We start from the raw sequence: 21,758 nt of genomic DNA, 5'->3' as shown, positions 1-21,758 counted from the left end.
GAGACAGACAAGGAAAGACACTCAACAGGAGAGAAGGTGCTGACCCCACTATCCTCTCTCACTGCCCTCTTGCTTCCCCCTACTGGGTGGTCTTCTCTTCTTCTTTGTACACCAGACATTGCCTGTTCCAACAGTTGTGTCACTGGTCCACTGTGTTGTTACTGGTGAACATCATTTATAGAATTTTTAAAATTCCCATCTAATCTAAGCCCCCAGGCAACTAGCAGGTAGGCTGGGGGAGGTTGCCATTTTCATAGCTTGACCAATACATTGATGGTTTGCCTCATCATAACCACACATGAGATCCACAAACATTAGTTGCTTCCTAGGTTATAATCACAAGGAGAATCGCCGGCCATGCCATCAGATACCAAACAGACTAGTGAAGTGGTCTTCAGCCTTGCCAGACCCGGGACCTACCTTGAACCTAAAGCAGCAGCCTAGGGCCCACTGAACTGCAAGCACATGACAGGAAGTCACATTCCATCACAGTTATCTGACAGGAAGTGAAGGAGCCAGAGTCTCTTAACCTACTTGGGTTAAAAATGAATCCTCTTCACCACTGAGTGACATGGCCTCGCCATCCTGCTGTTCCTCTCCGTGCAGCGACACCAGGGGCTTCCAACCTTTTTGAGCCGGAAGGCCCATTTGGAATTCTGACACAGCATGGTGGGCGCAGCAACAACATGGCTGCTGCATAGGGTTGCCCGGTCACTTGGACTGGTAGGCAATTGTCCACGAATTAGTTTTGCAGACTGCAACCTACTGCCATGATATGTTGAATAAATTGTTACTTGTGAGTTCTTCCTCTGAGAACAAGAAGCATAAGTAAAACATGTTTTTATTACACCTTACTGGCGTCGACACAGAAACGTTCAAGCTTTTGATCGTCATAGAACATTTTCGGCAAGCCGAACAGTTTTCACCTAAGAAGAAAGCAAAGCTGCTTACGGCTATGTTTATTTTTTAAGCCACTGCTGGTGTCTTGAAGAATTCATATAAACCAAATGTAGAAGAAGGATCATGGTCGGATCTGCTTGGTGAACAATTCTTCCACTGTGATGGCTATCCTTCATTCTCTCACTGATTATGATTTCTCCTGGGCTTCTGGGATCGTTGCAACTGTCTGTAAGTTGGCATTCGCAGAACTAACTGAAAAGGGTGTAGCTTTTCAAGGAAGCTCCTTGTGTATCCAGCCATCCCTTGATAAAAGCTTCCCAAGGGTCAGACGTTTCCTGAAGTCAACACCCACCGCTTCCATTCACCTGAAGCCACTTAAAGAGGAATGATCTCTTCTGGCTTCTGTATTATAGGAAACCACAAATTGAATCTTCACCCCCAGCCCAAAAAAGAAAGTACCTGCTCTTCTGTCTGGCCAAGATGCTTTCTGTTGCCCATAAAGTTCTAATTTGTCCTTTCCCTGAAGGTAAGGACATCCTATGAATAGTCTATTCATATTTTCCCCTCCTGCTTTGCCAAGAAGAACTTAACTTTCTAACTTAGTGTTATCGCTTAGTTATCGCTAAGACATCATCTTGGAATTACCTGTAAACAGAGTTCTTGGCTGTCACATTTGCATTTTAAGAATGGTTAGAGAACAGAATTTCCTTCAGATCGAGTTGTATAGTTTAAAGCCCCCTCTATAAACGTCATAGTCATGGTCTGAGTTGGCACAGGCCATTCATTGACTTGTTCTTCCAGGTGTCTAAATCTCTAGGTGCTGGTATATTTTGATCTTGCTTTGTAGCACATTTGTGTTGTTCTAAATAGTGTCATTCAGGTCTGACCTCAGCAGTGCAGATTCAGACGTGACACAACTGCTCCCGGCCTCTGTTTATCAAGTCGTAGCAAATACACTTCTGGAAACCACAGGCAGGGCAGTGCAGAAAAGAAGAAGACAGGAATGTTTTCTCCTCTGCTACTTTCCCCTCTGGTACGGCTCCTCTCCAAATTGTACCCCCCCACACACACACCCTGCTCCACTTTTGAGAGGTTCATCAGAGACCTGAGCCTGCGGCCAGACTTCTACTTTGGCCCTGCGCTATTATCTTCCCTTGGGCACAGATGTTCCAGCTGTGGTTGTCCAAGTTGGGACACTCTTAAAAGCAATCCCGTTTCCTAAAAGAAAACAAAGATGTCCTTGCTGCCCAATGTTAAGGAGACTAAAAATATAACATCCAAGATGTAGTTAAGGCTCTCTTGAATCTGAAAAGACTTCTGTATTAATTTTTGTTGCAACCCGTTCATCTAGCATTCCATAAATTAGCTCTGTTTAGCAGTTATTTCCTCACAGTGACAAATTTATTGGAAAGGAATGGTTTGTGATTTGATGCTCTAGATGTATGAGATTAAACTCCTTCCTGTTTTTGTTTCCGACATAAATATTTCGACTATTTTTAAAGTTGCTTATTGTGTCTATTGTAGACAGAGAAGAAAGGCTGAGAGGAAACCTTAGAGATAAGATTAAAAGAGCTGATGCCGTGGATGGCTGTGTCTTCGAAAGCACTTTGAAGTTTGGGAGTCAGTTGGCTTTCCTGCTCCCGTCATCCTCAGCTGATCTATGGTGTTTTGTCAACATAGCACCCTGGCTAGGTGCCTGCTTGTGGAGATGCTACACATGATTGGGTGAAGAAGAAATAGATTTGTGGTTCACTAATGAAAAGTTCTGGGCAGCCTATGCTGACATAGCCTGGTGGAAGTGGAATATGCCATCAAGTAACAGCCAACTTATGCTGACCCTGTAGGGTTTTCAAGGCAAGAATTGTCCAGAGGTGGTTTGCCATTGCCTGCCTTTGCATAGCAACCCTGGACTTCTTTGGTGGTCTCCCATCCAAGTCCTAACCAGGGCTGATTCTGCTTAGCTTCTGAGAGCTGATGAGATCAGGCTAGCCTGGGCCATCCAGATCTGATATGAGCAGAGGTGGTTTGCCATTGCCTGCCTCTGCGTAATGACCCTTGACTTCCTTGGTGGTCTCCCATCCAAGTACTAACCAGGGCTGACCCTGTTTAGCTTCCAAGATCAGATGAGATTGGGCTAGCAAGGACCATCCAGGTCAGAGCAACGTAGCCTAGCCATGCTGTTATATGTGTTGCATGTTCGTTGCCATCTAGTGGCCAAGAAGCAGATGTATTTTGTCTAGAAAAGCAAGACTGAGCATGCTTTTTTGGGAGGCTAGGCTCCCCCACCCATTCCCAAGATGGATGCCAGGCTGAGGCCTCTGAAATGTAACTGGAATGAAATCTGGAATGGCTTCCATATGTTACGCAGACACACCCAAACCGTGTGAGAGGGTGCTCTCTTGTTACCTGAGAGATTAATCAATGTGCTTGTGAGAATTAATTTAACTAGGGACAGTAGGGTTGCCAGGTCCCTCTTTGCCACTGGCAGGAGATTTTTGGGGCGGAGCTTGAGGAGGGTGGGGTGTGGGGAGGGGAGGGACTTTATTGCCATAGAATCCAATTGGCAAAGCAGCCATTGTCTCCAGGTGAACTGATCTCTCCAGGTAAACTGATCAGTTGTAAAAGCAGGAGATCTCAAGCTACGACCTGGAGGTTGGCAACCTTAAGGGACAGGTCCTTGAAGAATCTGGGTGTGTCCCCTTCCAGGACCTAACTAAACAATGCACTGGTTCCCTAGCCCCATCAAGTTCACTAGGAGTTCCCAGTTGAAAGGTGACATTTCCATGCACGGTACCAATTTGGATCAAGCGTTCGGGAGGGGGGGTGGTTAAGCCTTCCCAGCACACCATTTTCTTGACTGAAAACAACCCTGATGATTTACTATTTGCCCCTTTGGGAAAATGTGTGCTGATGTGCTACATGTGTACCAGTGGGCCACCCAGAAGTTTCCCAAATGGGGCAAAAGTATCTCCATTCACAGAACTCCCAACATCTAGTGGGTGTGGTCCTAAAAAATATCAGTTGCGGCCAAAGGCATAAATCAGGAGTCTCTCATTTCTGCAAAAGTGGTTGAAATCGTGTAATCCCCCCCCTCCAAATCTAAGGCTTTTAATCCAAAAATTGAATCCAAAGAAGTGTGCAACTACCTCTCTGTATGTAAGGAGACTTTGGACTTCCTTGAATGAGAAGACCTTCCATTTTTAAACCCCACCCCCATGTATGTGCGTATACACAAAAGCTCTTCAAGGTGTAGTCAAGGGATCCGGTATTCAACGGGGGGGGGGGGGGGAACAAACATCCCTCTGGGTATGCAGTCCTTGGATGTGTCTTAAAGTAGGTCTTTAGATCCGACCATGACACTTCCAATAACTCTGTTTGCCTTTTAATCTTTCAGTGCCCTTTCCAGTAGGAACCCCCTGTTTGTCGAGGGCTGTATTGTTTAGGCAAAGCTCATGAGAAAGCAGCTGTACATCATCTCAGGAATGTTCTTCTGTTTTCCACCAGAATGTCAACACAGAAAAGGTCATGACAGTTTTGCAGATGTAATAGGAAACTTTTTCTATACTGTGGGGGACTTTTCAAAACACACAATTATTTTGTCTCCCTGGCTGCTTAGTGTTCTTGTTCAGCTTCTGTGGCTGCTGGGAGTCAACCCTGCCCTGTTCGACCTGTGAATACTTTGCTGTCATCTTGGGGGGCGGGGGGGAGATAAGAGAATGGAAACTTGTTTGGCAGACAAAAATGTGAAAGTTGTGAGGTTTGCTACAATGATGGCAAACTGCAGTAGAGGCACACCTGTAAGTTTAACTCAGCAGTAACCATTTTTTAAGCAATTACACAAACCTCTCTCCATGGTGCCAACTGTAGGATTTGGGGGGGGGGGTCTTGGGCAAGGCACCCTTAGTGGGTCCCTTGAATCTGGAAGAGGTGAGACATACACCTCTTGGGAGACCTGCTAAGTGAGAACGGGGGCACTACAGGCTGGAAGCGGTTTGCTGGAAAAGGCTCTGTCCTTCTACAAAGGTCATCCACAGACAGCGTCTCAAGCAAGAATGCAAGGGATGCAAGGGAATGCAAGGGATTCAAAGGAATCATTCCATATCCAGAAATGGACAAATGTCTCTCTCTCTCACACGTGCACTCATGGGCCATTTGTGCAGGGGACGTTTGCCACGCGTACTGACCCAGACTACCGTGGGGCTTCCTTGGAGTTATTCATGATTTTTCGGAGCTTCAAGAGAGAATTCACACCCGCCACGCACATGTTCCGCATTTTATTTTATTTTATTTTATTTTATTTATTGGATTTATATCCCACCCTCATTCCCGGCAAGCTGGGCTTAGAGCGGGTCACGACGCAATAATAAAACATCAATTAAAATAGGCATTAAAACATATATTAAACCATACTTTAAAATTCCCAATATCATATAATACAGTAAACAAGATGGCATTTAGTCCTGGATCACAAACTAATAGACAGACCCGGTCGGCAGTGGACCCCCAAACCAAGCTGGGGGAGGATGGGGAGGCCAGCAAGCTATGGGAATGATTAAACTTGCGGCTGCCCTCAGTTATAGGCCCGGTGGAATAGCTCCGTTTTGCAGGCCCTGCAGAACTCATTTAGGTCCCTCAGGGCCATGATGTTATTTGAAGACCATCCTACCAGGCCAGGACCAAAAAAGCCCTTGCCGAGGACAGCCGCACACTCCGCAGGCCGGGGACCACCAGCAAGTTGTTACTCACTGAGTGTAAAGTTCTCTGGGGGGTGTACCAGGAGAGATGGTGCTTGCGCCCCCCCCCCAGAGAGCTTTACGCTCAATGACCTGTTTTATCACTGATAAAAACAGGGACCTGTTTATCGCCGGTACCTGTATTATCACTGATTTAATTTTAGCCCTGATTCCAAAGCAGGCATAAGCAAGGCAATTTCCGTTAATAGTCTTTGCTTCACATTCATAGAATCATAGAGTTGGAAGGGACCGCCAGGGTCATCAACCCCCGATTCGAACACACACCCTGACGCCCCCAATTCTCGCTTCCCCTCTCATGTCACCGCCAGCCCACCTTGCTCCACCCACCCCTCTCTAATCTCCCATTGTGGTTTCCACCCTGCTTTGTTTGTACAGTCACTTCTGAGATCGCCACATTGCCCACCCTTCTTTTAATTTTTTTTGGTTTTCATAGTAGATATATCATTACAGTGATATTATATAATATTCCTATCTTCAGCCATATTTATTAATTTTCCATTATATTGACAAAATTGCATCATAAAAAAAAGTTGCGGGGGGGGGGGAAATCGCATGTGTGTACTGGTGTGACTCTCTTCTGGTGATGCTGGAAGGAAGTGAATGCTCCAGTGTGCGTTCTTTTCTGTATTGGTTTAGTGGTGGGTCATTTGGTCTGTTTTCTAGCTGGGGCAGCCAAGGAATGTGCTCTTGCTCTTATGAAAGAGAGCCGGGGTTGGGTGGGGTTGTCCGCAAAATAGCCACTGGGATCACAAGAATTGTGAATAAATGGAATAATCCTGAGGCAGGGCAGGGCAGGGGTGGTAGGGGTGGTAATATATATATATATATATATATATATATATATATATATATATATATATATATATATATATATATATATATATATAACACCCAATCACAACGTGCATTTTTTGGGGGGGAGCGGACTCAGACAGTCCACATGGCTGCTGGTGGTTTATTCATGACATAATTTTACTCCACTAATCGTGGCATTACTTTGGGGCAAAAAGCCACCATGAATAGCGTTTTGAGAATTCAAAGCAGAAAACTGTGCAGCAAGAGAGCAGCAAACCAAAGGCATTCTTCCACTGCATCAATGGCCATGAACACACATGCAGCTGCCTTATACTGCATCAGACCCTTAGTCCGTCAAGGTCAGTACTCTCCAGGTCAGTACTCTCCAGTGGCTCTCCAGGGTTTCAGGCAGAGGTCTTTCACATCATCTCCTACCTGATCCTTTTGACTGGGATTGAATTTAGGACCTTCTCCATGCTAAGCAGATGCTCTTCCACTGAGCCACAGCTGGATTGCCAGAATGAGTAAGGAGATCCATTCATTGTTGTTTTTAAAAGGGTCTTTGGCAATTCATAGTTGTGTCTTGGAAGCATCGCAGGTACGCTTTAATCTGTCATGATGCTTGCTTGTCTTTAGAAGCTAGGATTGGTTCACAGAAGTCATCGTAAGTTAAGAACTGTGCTTCTCAAGTGACTGTTAATTAGGACTCCTCACCTCTGCCTGTGTCCCATCCGTTTTTTCTTTCTCTTTCAGTAGCAAAGTGCACCATATAATGGATGAAATGATCACAACAGAGAGGGAATATGTCAGATCCTTGGGCTACATCATTGACAGTTATTTTCCAGAAATGGAAAGGATTGACTTACCTCAGGACTTGCGAGGGAAACGAAACATAATCTTTGGGAATTTGGAAAAACTCTATGATTTCCATTGTCAGTATTTCCTGAAAGAGTTGGAACGTTGTACTGACAACCCTCTGCGGGTCAGCCACTCTTTTCTCAGACACGTAAGTCTCATTTTCCAAGGTAGAATGGAGTATTGCTGTCGGATTCTGGGTACTGATCGCAGCATATAACTTTTCATTTCTTCTTATTCAAGTGCCATGTTCTGTTATGTCTCTACGTCTCTGCTGTGCTGCTCACAGGCACCATGTTGGGGACCCTGTCGTAGATGCTATAAATACACAGCACAAGGCCAGATATACAAAGCCAGCCATACAAAGCTACCTGACGTTTTATAGAATGTAGCTACCTGTGGGGGTCAACTTCAGTAATAGTTTATTGATTAATTCATGTCATTTTAGCACTTAAAAACAAAAATGGGTACTGCTGTGTACAACTTAACACTCCCAACTGAACACTGAAACCGCATTAACAGGTAGTCCCCTGTGCGAGCACCAGGTCATTACTGGCCCATGGGGTGACGTCACATCCTGACGTTTACTAGGCAGACTATGTTTACGGGGTAGTTTGCCATTGCCTTTACCCCCAGCAAACTGGGCCCTCGTTTTACCGACCTCACAAGGATGGCAGGCTGAGTCAACTTTGAGCTGGATACCTGAAACCGACTTCCGTCGGGATCGAACTCAGGTCGTGAGCAGAGCTTGGACTGCAGTACTGCAGCTTACCATTCTGCGCCACCGGGCTCTCTTCAAAACCATATTAGCTGGAATAAAATAGCCAATAGAAAAATTTGCCACATTTTTGCCACAAATGTGACTATTATGTTGGCAAAAGGAGATAAATTATAATGTTATTGGCTCTCCTGGAATTTTTAAAAAATTGAACTACATAGTTTCTATCCCAAAGAAATTTAGAATATTTTCTTTTTATGCTGCAATTGTCCCAAGGTTGGTGTTCGCTAAACTTTGGAAACAGAAAAGAATACCAACACATAAAGCTTTTAAAAATACAGTTAAGGAATTTTATTCATTTATAACATAATCATAAAAAAATGAAGATTTCACAAATATTGAACTTATTTGGACACAAGCATTAAGCAGGATGGAGCAGACTGTGATTATATGTACTTTCTGGACTATATCAAAATATAATATTTGTATTTTTATTTTTTCTCTTTTTTCTCACTGCTTTAGAATCTTGTTTGTTGTTGAACTGTCCGGATTTGTATGTTGTCATTCTTTTCTGATCTTCTGAAAATTGGTGGGCTTTCTGTTATAATACATATACATTCTAATAAAAAAGAAAGAAAGAAGACATCCCTGACAATATACCTGTACCAACAAAGGACTTTCAATTTGCATCACTGTAAATTGATGTTGGGGCTCTGATATGTTGGGGGGCTGTAGCTGTTCGCAGGCCCTGCAGTGGCCTTATGCTACAGTAGGGTTGCCAAGTGCCCGGTGGTGGCGGGCAAAATCCCGCCAATCTACCCGGCTGCCGGCTGACCAGCTGAGGATCGGCAGGCAACGCATGCATGCGTGCCCACGTGACGCGGATGCTCTAGCATCCTCCGCCGAAACTCTGTGAAAACCATAGCGTTTCAGCGGAGATTGCTAGAGCGTCTGCATCGCTTCCAGGTAAACCCGGAATTGACGTAGGTGCGGCGTGCGGACCCAGGTGTACACACGCATCATGTGCCCCAGCCATGCTTCCAAAAAGCTCCCGCTGGTGGAGCTAAGGAACCTGGCAACCCTATGCTACAAATGAGTGCCACTTGTTATACTATTATCATGTTAAGTTTGGGGATTGGAGTCTTACTGATTGTAGATTTTTTTTTTGTGATTTTATAATGATTTTAGTGTATTATTGCATTTATCGTATGGATCGTTAGTTGTGAGCCGTCCTGCGTCTGGCCTTGGCCAGGGACTGAGGGCGGGGTATAAAACCAAGTACATAAATAAATAATAAATGTATGTCAATACTATTTTTCACTATTTCAGGAAGAACACTTTGGGATGTACGCATTGTACAGCAAGAACAAGCCACAGTCGGATGCTTTACTCACCAGCCACGGGAATGCCTTCTTCAAAGTAATTGCCACTGAATGTTGTCTGCTGTGGTGCCTGTAGCATTGGCTGGCCCTTGGCTGTGCTCCACCCCCCTAATGCTCTGTGATCTTCCCACAGAATAAGCAGCAGGAACTGGGTGATAAAATGGACCTGGCTTCTTATCTGCTGAAACCTATCCAGAGAATGAGCAAGTACGCTCTGCTTTTGAAGGACCTGATCAAGGAGTGCTCAGCGGCGCAAGAACAGGAGCTCAGCGCCCTCCGTGCTGCTGAAGAAATGGTCAAGTTTCAGCTTCGCCATGGGAATGATTTGCTTGCAATGGATGCCATCAGAGGATGTGATGTAAGCACAACCAGATTCTACTTCCTGTTGGCATTTCAAGCACCTTGTTGTTGTTTGTTGTTTCATGCATCATAGTAGCTGTAAGAAAGACCTTAGTATGAATCAAACCTTGGCCTCAAATGTATTAGGTGATCTTAAACAAAACCACAGTGTAAGCCTAAGGGTAAGCCCTATTGTGTTGAATGGGGCTTATTCCCAAGTAAATGTGCATAGGATTGCAATAGGGTTGCCCAGCCTGGCAACCAGTGAGAGACCAGGGGAGCAGGGACATGAAGGGGACAGCTATCAGTGATAGTGTACTGTCCCTTCTGGAAAAAGCTCAGAAGAGATGCCATGCCCTTCTATGAATACTAGACCTTTATGGTAAAACCATAACATCCAAATCGCCGTCTGATTCAACCAGTTGTCAACTAAGAGGCAAAAATTGGAGTAGATAAAGTGGCTACAGAACTTGAGACCAGGTTACTTTAGGGGCGGAGGCCTGACTGATCACCCCCTCACACTCTTCTTAGGAACACTAGTTGCTGGCTACGAGCGTATGGCCGATTGCGGTAATGGCCCTTTGTCTTCACTTGAAACACACTACAAAAATTGTAAAGATGACTGAGTGTTGTTAAGTTCGCAAGACTCCAGTAACGCCTCAGGCATGGTGAAATGGGCCTGACCCCTTTTTGTCTGAAACCACAAGCAACAACAACAACAACAGTTGCCCTTTTCTTCCCTCAGGTCAATCTGAAAGAACAAGGGCAACTGATGTGTCAAGATGAGTTTATCGTTTGCTGTGGCAGAAAGAAGTATTTGAGACACGTCTTTCTTTTTGAAGACCTCATCCTGTTCAGCAAAACAAAAAAGATCGATGGAGGATACGACATTTACATGTACAAACAGTCATTCAAGGTAAATTCCTCTCTGGTGTGTGTTTGAAAGCCCAGGTGTCCAGCATTGCAGGGCCTTCGGCCTTGTGGTTTCTACTGACGAGGAATGTTGAGGGCAGGATCCAGTCAGACGTCAATACATTTAAGTCCCACTGATTTCAACTTGGAAGGCATTAAGAGAGGAGTGGACATGTTCATGGAAGAGAGGGCTAACCATGGCTACTAGTCCAAATGGCTACTAGTCATGATGCATCCCTATTCTCTCCAGCACCAGAGGAGCATGCCTATTATATTAGGTGCTGTGGAGCACAGGCAGGATGGTGCTTCAATCGTCTTGTTTGGGGGCTTCCGAGAGGCACCTGGTTGGCCACTGTGTGAACAGACTGCTGGACCTGATGGGCCTTGGTCTGATCCAGCAGGGCTTTCCTTATGATCTTATGTTCCCTCCTCGCTCTGCACTACAGATCACTACCTGTCCAACCGGTCCTCGAAACTACCTTGAGTTTTAAAAGCATTATGACAATGATGCGAAGCAGATCAAATGCTGGATTTGGACTGCGGAGACATGGGTTCAAATCCTTACCTCCATCATAAAGATTGCAGACTCAATGCAAAAAATAAACGTCTGTGCTAGTTGCCAGCAATTTTAACCTATATTGTTGTGGCGTTCAATTTTGTGGTGAAAATGCATGTTTATCATTTTTCAGCCGCCATACGTGATTTGTATACAATCCTTTGTTTAGCAAGTCTGATACATTTTCTTACTGCTAAACTGCATTCTGAGGGTTTCTTTTTTTTCCTGTTGACCTATAGACAGCTGAGATTGGAATGACTGAGAACGTTGGAGACAGTGGCCTAAGATTTGAAATCTGGTTCCGAAGGAGGAGGAAATCCCAGGACACCTACATCCTTCAGGCAAATTCAGCCGACACAAAGATTGCATGGACTAATATCATCGGCAAGATTCTTTGGAGGCAAGCATTGAGAAACCGAGGTATGCTGGTGGCATAATTGACAAAAACCAATATATGCTTCAGACAATTCTTATTGAGCTCTGCAAATTAACTTTTATAGGTCTGCCGTCAACCCAGATTTCAGTTGCAAAGCCACAGAGAAATAACATTTAAAAGCTGAACTCTATCAGCAGATTTATTTGTTTATTAGAAAAATGTCTAGGGCTACTCAGCTTGCAAAACAGCACAGAGGCAGGCTAGAACATTAAAATCCATTTAATCTGAATTCCAAAACAGATTCAAACATAAACTGCCCTGAAAATGTATCACAGAATATTAAGTACTTTCAAAATCCCTTGCAAGCAACACAGTCTTAAAATGCTTGAGGACCCAGGCAAGTGCTTCTCAGAGGGGTTGCCACAGATGAAGAGAAGGGCCACCCTGGCACCCATTAACCACTCCTCACCACCCCTTCAGGCTCCAGGATGGTAAACCAAACTGCCACTACTTACAGGAGGGGGAGCTCCTTGGCTTTTCTCCCTTCCCGGGTTTGTACAAGGAGGATTCCTGCTTCCCCAGGTTTCCATCTCTGCACCCCAAAGTGGACCTGAACAGCCAGAAGTGAGACAAACCCCACACTCCCTAGCTTCTTTGGGCTTCCAGCTGCCATTAGTGCTTGGTAGAGCAGTGAGAGCACAACTGGGGGAGGGGATCAGTGTTGCACCAGTGCCGCAACATCTCTTCTGGCATGAACCTGGAAGAAACCGCATTGGTGTGATGCTCTAAGATTCACTTGAAATTCTATGGTTTTACCAAAGAGTTTCGGGTGAATCCTAGAGCATCAGGCTGACATGGTGGTGTCGCTTCTGGGTTCATGTCGGAAGAGATGTCACAGCATTGTTGAAACTCCATTTGTTAGGACTCTGTTCCCAGTCTCCCAGGGCTTGCCAGAACATAACTAGTAGCCCTAGCATTTCCTGAGTCCTTCTCAAGCTATTCATCACACAGAAGTGAGGAGAAAAACAGAAATTTATTGGGAGATAAAAAATAAATAGGAAGCCCCAGGTTTGTAGAAAAATCTGAAATCTTAAAAAAAAAAAATCACTGTGGGTTAACCCCCATCCAAATAATAGAAACAGTTCCTGTACCTTTAAGTAATGAATGCCCTTGGAGATCTCCGTGACCATTATAGGGGTTGCTTAGTATCCACAACAATGTTGCCAGCCTTCAAACCTTGATTTCTGACAGTAAAATGTGTGTGTGTGGAGGGGGGGTTTTCCAGGGCTATTTTGGCCTCCTAGTCCAGCCCTGCTCCCCCGCTTGAGGAAGAACTCATTGGGGCCAGGGCCAGGAGCAACCACTAGCAACTTGCTACCATGCAGTTTGTGCAACTCACCTATGTGGTTACTGAATGACTTGATGACACACAATTCTTCTGGGCCCCGTTGCAGCCTACCCACAACCTGTGTGACTTGGTCCAGGCCTGGCAGTGGCCACTACACAACACACCTGAGCAACATGTTATTGCACGACTTTTGCAACTGGGCCAGAGACTTCTCCCAGGGAGAGGCTGTGGGGTTGGGGGTGTGGGAGGGGAGGGAGGTGAAGGCCAGTGTGCTTATAGTAGTTATAGAATGTCAGACTAAGATCTGGGAGATCCAGGTTCAAATTCCACTCTGCACAGAAACTTCAAGGTGACCTTGGACCAGTCACTCTCCTTCTCAGCCTAACCTACTTCACAGGGTTGTTGTGAGGATAAAATGGAGGAGAGGAGAATGATGTAAGCTGCTTTGGGGAGAAAGGCAGGGTGTAAGTTAAATAAATAAGTAATAAACCTAAAGACAGAGATGGGGGACAAATAAAAGAAAGGTTGGTTGTTGAGTGGGAAGGACAAAAGGAAGCAGGGGAAGGGGGAGAGGATATGGTGGCTGCCAGGATGAGAAAATGGGGAAGGGGATACAGGGGAAAGTGAAGCAAATCCCACAAGTCCTTGTGAGTTCCCCTCTTGTTTATGATTTCTGTCACCTTCTACCCTTTCCTTGAAGAGGAACAGGCAACCTAATCCAACCCTTCTAAGCAAGCCTCCAGCCACCAAACAAAGCCAACATGTCTTTCCCCAATTGTCACCAGTGTTTTGTGGCCACAGAATTTTCACTGGTTGCACTCCTTGGTCATGACAGATGTTGGGAGAAAAAAGGAATCTTCCATATGCCATCATTTTCCTTGGCATGCTGTTTGAATTTCCTTAACGCAGAAGCCTTTCCTGCCCCTGTACAAGGAGGTCTTTAATATGATGTCTTTTATATGCTTGGTTGTCTTAGAACTCCGAAGGCAGGAAATGGTGTCCATGGGCATAGGGAACAAACCGTTTATGGATATCAAACCCAGTGATGCAGCTATAAGCGACAGAGCAATCGACTACATCATGAAAGGAGCAGGTAGGGCTTGACACTACTTAGGGTGTCCTAAGCATTTGTCTGTGGAAACCTAATTTTAAACAATCCTGCATGCCAAGACCACACAATCCCCCCAACCCCGGTATGCTTTATGGCAAGCTGCTTTGGAAGGTGAAGGGAATTTCCAAAGCAATGTGTTAGATAGGGTCGAGGGTTCAAGGGGAAGGGGAAAGTCTGAGGCATTACCAAGACCCCCACCCCCCTTTCAGTTGGATCCCAGTCAGAGGAACAGACAGTTTCCTTCCCCTTCTTTCTGCCTCCTTCCTTGCAGTCACTTCCTCACACCAAAGATAAACTTAAAGGGAATGAATGAATGAATGAATGAATGAATGAATGAAAGAAAGAAAGAAAGAAAGAAAGAAAGAAAGAAAGAAAGAAAGAAAGAAAGAAAGAAGCCCGTTTGCCCCTCCCCCATATAGGATACTCATCCGGCTAGTGTAGGAATGCTCTTTGAATCTTCATTCAGGGTGCACAAAAAGCTACCTTTTACATTTTCACAAAGAAGTGGTATTGGGTTTCTGTAAGCCCTTAATAAAGTTTGAAAAAGTTGTAAATGTTTTGCAGCAAGGAAATAATAAATTATCTCATGGCTTCCAGAGAGCAGAACAGAAACACAAAAGTTAAGCCGATGAATTGGGAGGGGCTGTGGCTTAGTGGAAGAGCCTTAGTGGAAGAGTTCCATGGAGCAGCACAGCTGGGATAGAAGCTCAATTAACAGCAGCATTAATGGCCAATTCGATATTACACCAGTTTATGTCTGGCATAAAAACCGGCAGTTTAAATATGCAGGGAGCTATGCTGGACATAAATTGGTGTAATATCAGATTGACCACTAGAGGGAGCAAACCATGTGTGGAACAGAAACCACACACACATCCCTGAAGAAACAGGAACTTACAAGTGAGGAAGATGAGGGTGCGGGAAAGCCCTAGGCTGACGGTTGATGTGCTCTTACGTATGAAGCTGCTTTCCTGAGTCAGACCAGAGTCCTGTCTAGATCAGTATTGCCTACTCTGACTGGCAGAGCCTCTCCAAGGGTCTTGGGCAAAAATCTTTCCCAAGTCTATTTTCAGCTGAATTGATCGAAGACTTAACCTTCTGTACGCAAAGTATGTGTTTTCCCACTGCAGTCCCTTCTCGAACCCTTTCTCTAAGCAGCTTTTTATTTTAGAAGCCATGGTGTTTATGACTGTGATCGGAGAATCAGCAGAAGGTTTTTTGTTATTGTTGTTGTTCTTGTTCCCTTTGCCAGAGTCAAGGACTCGTGCCTCGATAGCTGTTTCTTCATTTGACCACTCCACGCCGTTTAAGAGGCCTCATTCCACCATTTCCAACAGCAGCACGTCTTCCTCGAGCAGCCAGTCCTCCTCTTCTATCCTGGGCTCACTAAACCTGCACGTGTATTCAACGCCATCTCATCCCGGCTTAGCTGGCCCGCCCTTCTATCACTGGTCATATGACGTCAGGACCTGCATTGAGGAAGATGAGCTGGAGCAGGAAACTGGGAGCCAGCCCTCCATGAGTGAGTGCATTGCAGCCCCCAAATAATGAGGGAAGAGCGGGAGCGATGGCCAGTGATAACTCGCCGTTTGGTAGAGAGAGTTGTGCAGTTATGGAGTCCTGTGATAACGCTTTGTGGTAAATTCCTTCAAAAAGCCCTACTGACTGATCAGACTGACAGCCTTCTCTCACTCACGTCATTGACTGCTAGGGTTGCCAGGTGCCCCCTCTCCATCAGTAGGACTTTTTTGGGAGCGGGGCTGGGGTGATCGCACATGTGCATGGCCGTGTGCAACACGATCATGTCACTTCTGGGTTTACCTCCGTAAATGTTGCATCGCTGCTGTTGCTTTAGCACTCAAACCCCCAAAACGCCAGGGTTTGAGTGCTAAAGTGGCCACGGCGATGCTGCTCTTCCAGGGGAAAACCTGGAAGTGATGTGATTGTGTTGTGAGCATCCGCTCCCCAGCCGCCTGGTGGATTGTCAGGCAGTTGCCCACCAAAACCACCCACCTGGCAAAACCACCCACCTATCAACTGCATTAGGCGTGGTGCCGTCATGATGGTTTTTGAATGTTCCACATCAGTGCGTCTGCTGAAGAACGCCTACTGCCTGCTTTGGAACCCCATTACATTGCCGAGGATACTGGGATGTTTTTAGGACACAGGCTGGGATCACACAGACTGGGTGACCTGTGGAGCTGTGCTGTTGCTACCTAGGATTGGGAAACGTGTCTTGGAGCATATTTCCCTGCAGCTGTACCTGTTAGGGTGGTGTGGATAAAGGCAGCTTTTAGGGATGCTTGCCTGCCGTTGCTGATTTCCTGATTGAGGAACAACCGAGACGCTTCCCCAGAATTGCAGGGTGCCCACAGACTAATTTTAGAAAGTGGATGAATCCTGGTGGGGCTTTTCCCCAGCAAAACTTCTGGTTGGCCATTGGAGATTTGATTGGCTGTGCACAAGGATCTTCACCGTATGTAAGCTTCAGCAGCCATTCTGCAGTTGGCTCCGCCTTCTGTGGCAGTCATTTTTTGGGCCCACCACGCTGTATCAAAAGTCCAAAGGGGCCCACAGGCTCAAATAGTTTGGAGACATCTGGTGTCAGTCATTGGCCTGCTGATCTTTCATAGGCTGAGAGTGCCCATGATTTTGGTGGAATGTTAGCAGCTGGTGTTTTGCAGTTCACACAGAGCTGTCATCTTAATCACAGATTTTGGGGGGCTACGTCCCTAGAATTCCTGTTGAACAATAGGCTGATAGCAGCCTCTAATGCCTCTGGCCTCTTCCTTCCTGCTTCCTGCAGTTACCGAGAGTTCTGAATCATCCCAGTGCACATCAGGTGAAAGTCTATGCGGGTTCAGCGGCTCTGCCCAGGCTGGGTTCTCTTCGCTCCCCACAGAGGCATTTCTGGATGAAGAAGGGGCCTCCAGCTCTGGTTCCAAGCCTCCGTCGCAATGCACGTCGCCTGCCCTCTCGGAGAAGAACCTCAGATCGAAAGCCAGCCCTCAGTATATCACAGCTGTAAGTATCTCCTTAGCTAAAACAGATAATGATGATCCCAGTGAAGATGGCGAACAGTTTAAACCAGGGGTGTCAAACATAAGGCCCGCGGGCCGGATACGGCCACTTGAGAGCTCTTATCTGGCCCGCGAGCCAGCTGAAGCAGCCATTTCCTCCAGGCCCGATCTGGGCTGGTGAAACATGTCCCGGCCTGACCAAGTGGCATTTATGTCATGTCCGGCCCTCCTAACAATTGAGTTTGACACCCCTGGTTTAAACATTTTGCCATTTGATCAGTCTGTTGCTACTTGGGGACTTCAAGGCTAGGAGAGATTCCTTACCTTTTCCACTTCATCTATTGTGGAGGGCTCACCACATTTAAATGGATTCGAGTCCAGTAGCACCTTAGAGACCAACAAGATTTTCAAGATATAAGCTTTCGAGAGTCAAACCTCCCTTTGGTCTTTTATGCATGGGTTGGATCTCCCTGCTTGGACCTGGGTTCATCGCACATTAAAGTAACCTGGGTTGAGGAAAACTGTATGCACTGGCTTGAAAGATCAGGGATGAAACTGTGTGCTAATCAAACCATGAATACAGAAAAACAGTCTCCCAAGCTCAAATCAAGCCCCACCCCTTTAAATGCTGCTCTGTAATTGGCTTACTTCGCAGTGCTCCCCGTGAGAGAAGATTTCCTTCCCCCCAAACCCAACTGCCGCATAAAAAAGCATTTTAAGAACAAAAAACAAAAAACAGAGCTACCTGAAAGAAGGGGGGGGGGAGAAATCCAAGCCTTGTTTTTAAAAAGCCTTTCTTTTGCTCAGAAGGAGCTTCGATGTAGCAGGAAGCACTTGAATCGCCACCTCTTTTCACACTGCTTTGTGATTGGCTGTGAGAGAAGCCAATCTTCTGTTTTCCCCTGTTTAACCATCATCATGCTGCTTTGAGGAGGGGGTTGGAAAAGGGTTGGGCATGATGGCACGGAGAAGCTCAACCCAAGAACAGAGTATGCATGCTCTGTGACTCCGGAATGAACTAGGATGAATGGCTTAATTTGGGCCAGAAGAGAAATGGGAAAAGCCGGGTTGGTTTTGGGCCGAAACAGCGTTGAGCTTCCAAGGAATGAGATATCGGCCAAAAACGCATGGTCCCTTAACCCACTTTATTTCCCGTTTCAGCCAGGATCAAATTTACCCAGGCTGAGTGGGGGGGGGACTGTACACGTTACCTTGAAAAGCAGGGATAAAACTGTGCCAATCGATCTATGTAAATAGAAAATGCGGGAGACATGAAGTTCCTGTTTAGTTTGGCACACACCCCACGCCCCCGGTGATTGGTCATTTCAAATTGGTCATTTCCAATGAGGGCCTTCCCTGCCCCAGGAAACGACCAATCACCGGGGGCAGGGTGTTGCAAGCTGAACAGGAACTGTGCACGTCTTCCGCATTTTCTGTTTACATGGATGGATTTGCACACAGTTTTGTCCCTGCTTTTCAAGGTAATGCGTAGTTTTTCCCCAGCCAAGGTAAATTTGATCCTGGCTGAAACAGGTGATAAAGTGGGTTAAGGGACCATGCGTTTTTGGCCATCATGCATACTGAAAAATTTAATCCTGGCTGAAACGGGGAATAAAGGAGGTTAAAGCGACCATGCATAAAACACCTTAGTTGTATCTGACAAAGGGAGTGACTCTCAAAAGCTCATTACCCAAAACTCTTGTTTGGTCTCTAAGGTGCTGCCCTAGCTGTTCTACTGCGGACCAACATGGCTACCCTCTGAAACCATATTCAAATGCTATCCCCAGCTATGGAGAGAGAACACAGATCCAACACTATTATAAGCTCAGTTAAGACATCACACCAAGCCATGATTTGCATTTCACAGCAGATAACAAGCCAAACCATTTCTCACCACCTTTCTGTGAGAGCCAGAGTGGTGTAGTGGCTAAGAGTGGCGGACTCTAATCTGGAGAACCGGGTTGGTTCCCCCTCTCCTACATATGAAGCCAGCTGGGTGACCTTGGGCAAGTCACAGTTCGCTCCGAACTCTCTCAGCCCCACCTACCTCACAAGGTATACGTTGTGGGGAGGGGAAGGGAAGGCGAGTACAAATTCAAACATCACACCAAAGCATGGTTCAGCTTCCTTGCTGTGGGGAAAGCAACAGAGGAACTTTGGAAGTTCCCGTGTGTCTTTCTCCCTTGTGGCTCTTCAAAAAATCTCCTGCTCTGCCCCCTTGGTGGTGGAAAGTGCCACCAAGTCGCAACTGACCTATGGCGACCCTGTGGGGCTTTCAAGGCAAGAGTTTGCCATTGCCTTCCTCTGCATAGCGACTTTGGTCTCCCATCCAAATACTAGCCAAGGCTGACCCTGCTTAGCGGCTGAGATCTCACAAGATCAAGCTAGCCTGGGCCATCCAGGTCAGGGCTCCAAGGAACTTAAGCAACACTATTCGAAAGACACTGATCCACACACACACACACACACACACAGCCATTTCTACACATTTTAAAACCCTGACAAAATGATAAATGATGGATTTCTTCATGTTGCTGCATTTCCTGGCGTGCTCTGGCATCAAACAGCCTCCTCTCCTTGGCAGTTTTTTTTCTCCCTTTGGCCCGTTTCCCTCAGCAGCAAATCCAGAGAACAAAACTAATTACTGGCACTCTGCCAGGACAAATGTGGTGGCTCATCTGTCCTCAATAACTCAGAGAGGTCACCACAGTGTCCCACGGAGGAATGGTGGCTTCCCAGCATGCTCCAGGCCTAAGTGGTCTTTCTGTCTTGTTCAGTCTGGAGAGTATCTGTAGGAACTGGGAATGCCCGAACCTGTCATGAAGATCCTGCCTGGCCGGACTTCCATAGTGGGCTTAGCTTAGCCTAGGGCTGCCAGATTTCAAGGTCTGGCCCGAATTTTCAGTTGCCTTTTCAAGACCGCCAGTGGAGGGAGTAAATTCTCAGGGGAAGGAGCCAGATTCAAGGGGGCAGGCAATTTTTTGCTTTTACTGCCTTGAGGTTTTGCACTTCATTCTTCTCACGTGTCCATCAGACCATCTTGAGGCACCAGGCACAGGTAGGCTCTTCTACCTGACTGGCCAGGTATCCCCTTTGGCTCTGTCCAGGTACCGGTAGGCTCTTTGCACTCCCCCCCTCCGGCATGCTCTCCAGTCTGCCAGGCATCAGCTGGTCTGCACCTCAGGCCTCAGGGTCTGAACCTCAGAACAACCAGCAATCCAATTCCCTACAAAGTGGAACACAAAATCCCATGAAATGAATGACACATAGAAATGCTTCTTTTGGGGTACTATTTTTGTATGACCTTTAGTGGCACAGAGTGGTTAGCTGCAGTATTGCAGTCCAAGCTCTGGTCACAACCTGAGTTCAGTCCTGACGGAAGTCCGTTTCAGGTATCAGGCTCAAGGATGTCTCAGCCTTCCATCCTTCCGAGGTCGGTAAAATGAGTACCCAGCTTGCTGGGGGTGAAGTGTAGGCAACTGAGGTAGGCAATAGTAAACCACCCCGTAAACACAGTCTGCCTAGTAAATGCTGTGATGTGACATCACCTCATGGGTCAGGAATGACCCGGTTCTTGCACAGGGACTACCTTTACCTTGTCATTTAGAGCAGAGTGTACCTATTTAACCAACGGCCCAAATGGTATTTGCTTTTCGTCTTGTGGAGAGGCAAATGCTGGACCTGATCCTCAACTTCTGGCCGACAGAAGATGGCAATCTGTAGCAGTGGAAGTACCAGGAGAGGATGAATTCCAGGTCCTTCCTCATTAAGACAGCAAAGTATAGATTTGGGTGGCAGCTGTCTTCTGTTGTTTCTTTCAAAATATTGGTCAAGCTTTGACTGAGGTTACCTTAAATTGTAGCTTTTTTATTGCTGCAGGACAAAATATACAATACAGGCTTACATCATCATCACCTTTTATAAACTACAAAGTTATGTTATTTGCAATGCAATCCTAAACAGAGTTACACCCTTCTAAATCCATTGGAGTCAATAGGCTTAGAAGGGTGTAACTTTGCTTAGGTTTGTACTCTCAGTGTGTGGGAGTCCCTGTCAACAGGGGAGTATTATGAAGGTGAAGAACATGGATTAGAAGTAGGGGGAAGACTATTTTTAATAAGAAGTCATGCTGATTTTAATTAACTTTCCCTCCCTTCTCTATCAGAACAAAACCTCTCATATTTTAGGCCTTTCAACCATGGTTTGACACAGACAATACATTCAGTAAGTAAGTTTTATGCTAAACAGATCTATAAAATTAAAAATACTAGGCTGATTCTAAATTGCTTAAAAAAGTAATAACCAATCATACTGGGGCATGAGAACTTTTTTTGAATACTTGGCTTGCATGCTCTAACAGTATTAGAGATAATACTGAATATTAACTTCTATGATAGCGGAATCCCCCTCCCTATTATCAACTTTACTTCTATAAATGGTTTTTCTCTCCATCCTCAGAAACTAGCTTGTGGGGTTTTCCAGACATGCTATTGCTGCAATGAGGCCTGCAGTTGCATTGGATAGACATAATCCTAAATGGCACATAGGTTTTTGGATTACAATAAGTATACACAGATGTGTCTAAAAGTAGAGTAATAGTCAAGACAAGTGAGATCTCTTCCTGGGCCCTGCATCTATCACTCCACTCCTTCCAGCTCCCTTCAAGTCCTGAGGATGAGGCCTTGTGAGGTC

General features: G+C 45.8%; 1 protein-coding gene across 1 annotated transcript in view; it reads left to right on the top strand.

Annotated features, from left to right (window-relative positions):
* PLEKHG4B (pleckstrin homology and RhoGEF domain containing G4B) overlaps positions 1-21,283 on the top strand; it is an 89,411-nt gene extending 68,128 nt beyond the window's left edge. Inside the window, exons 15-23 of the mRNA XM_056857794.1 lie at positions 7,203-7,455; positions 9,352-9,441; positions 9,538-9,762; positions 10,489-10,659; positions 11,451-11,631; positions 13,912-14,028; positions 15,299-15,568; positions 16,853-17,070; positions 21,232-21,283. Coding sequence (XP_056713772.1) covers positions 7,203-7,455; positions 9,352-9,441; positions 9,538-9,762; positions 10,489-10,659; positions 11,451-11,631; positions 13,912-14,028; positions 15,299-15,568; positions 16,853-17,070; positions 21,232-21,273 — 1,567 coding nt within the window. The 3' untranslated portion in view covers positions 21,274-21,283. The remainder of the gene's footprint in view (positions 1-7,202; positions 7,456-9,351; positions 9,442-9,537; positions 9,763-10,488; positions 10,660-11,450; positions 11,632-13,911; positions 14,029-15,298; positions 15,569-16,852; positions 17,071-21,231) is intronic.
* Positions 21,284-21,758: the final 475 nt, after the last annotated feature.

This window comes from Euleptes europaea, chromosome 11, assembly GCF_029931775.1.
Source record: "Euleptes europaea isolate rEulEur1 chromosome 11, rEulEur1.hap1, whole genome shotgun sequence".
Taxonomy (NCBI): domain Eukaryota; kingdom Metazoa; phylum Chordata; class Lepidosauria; order Squamata; family Sphaerodactylidae; genus Euleptes; species Euleptes europaea.
The sequence above is the reverse complement of the archived record's forward strand: the minus strand, read 5'-3'. Positions and strand labels throughout refer to the sequence as shown.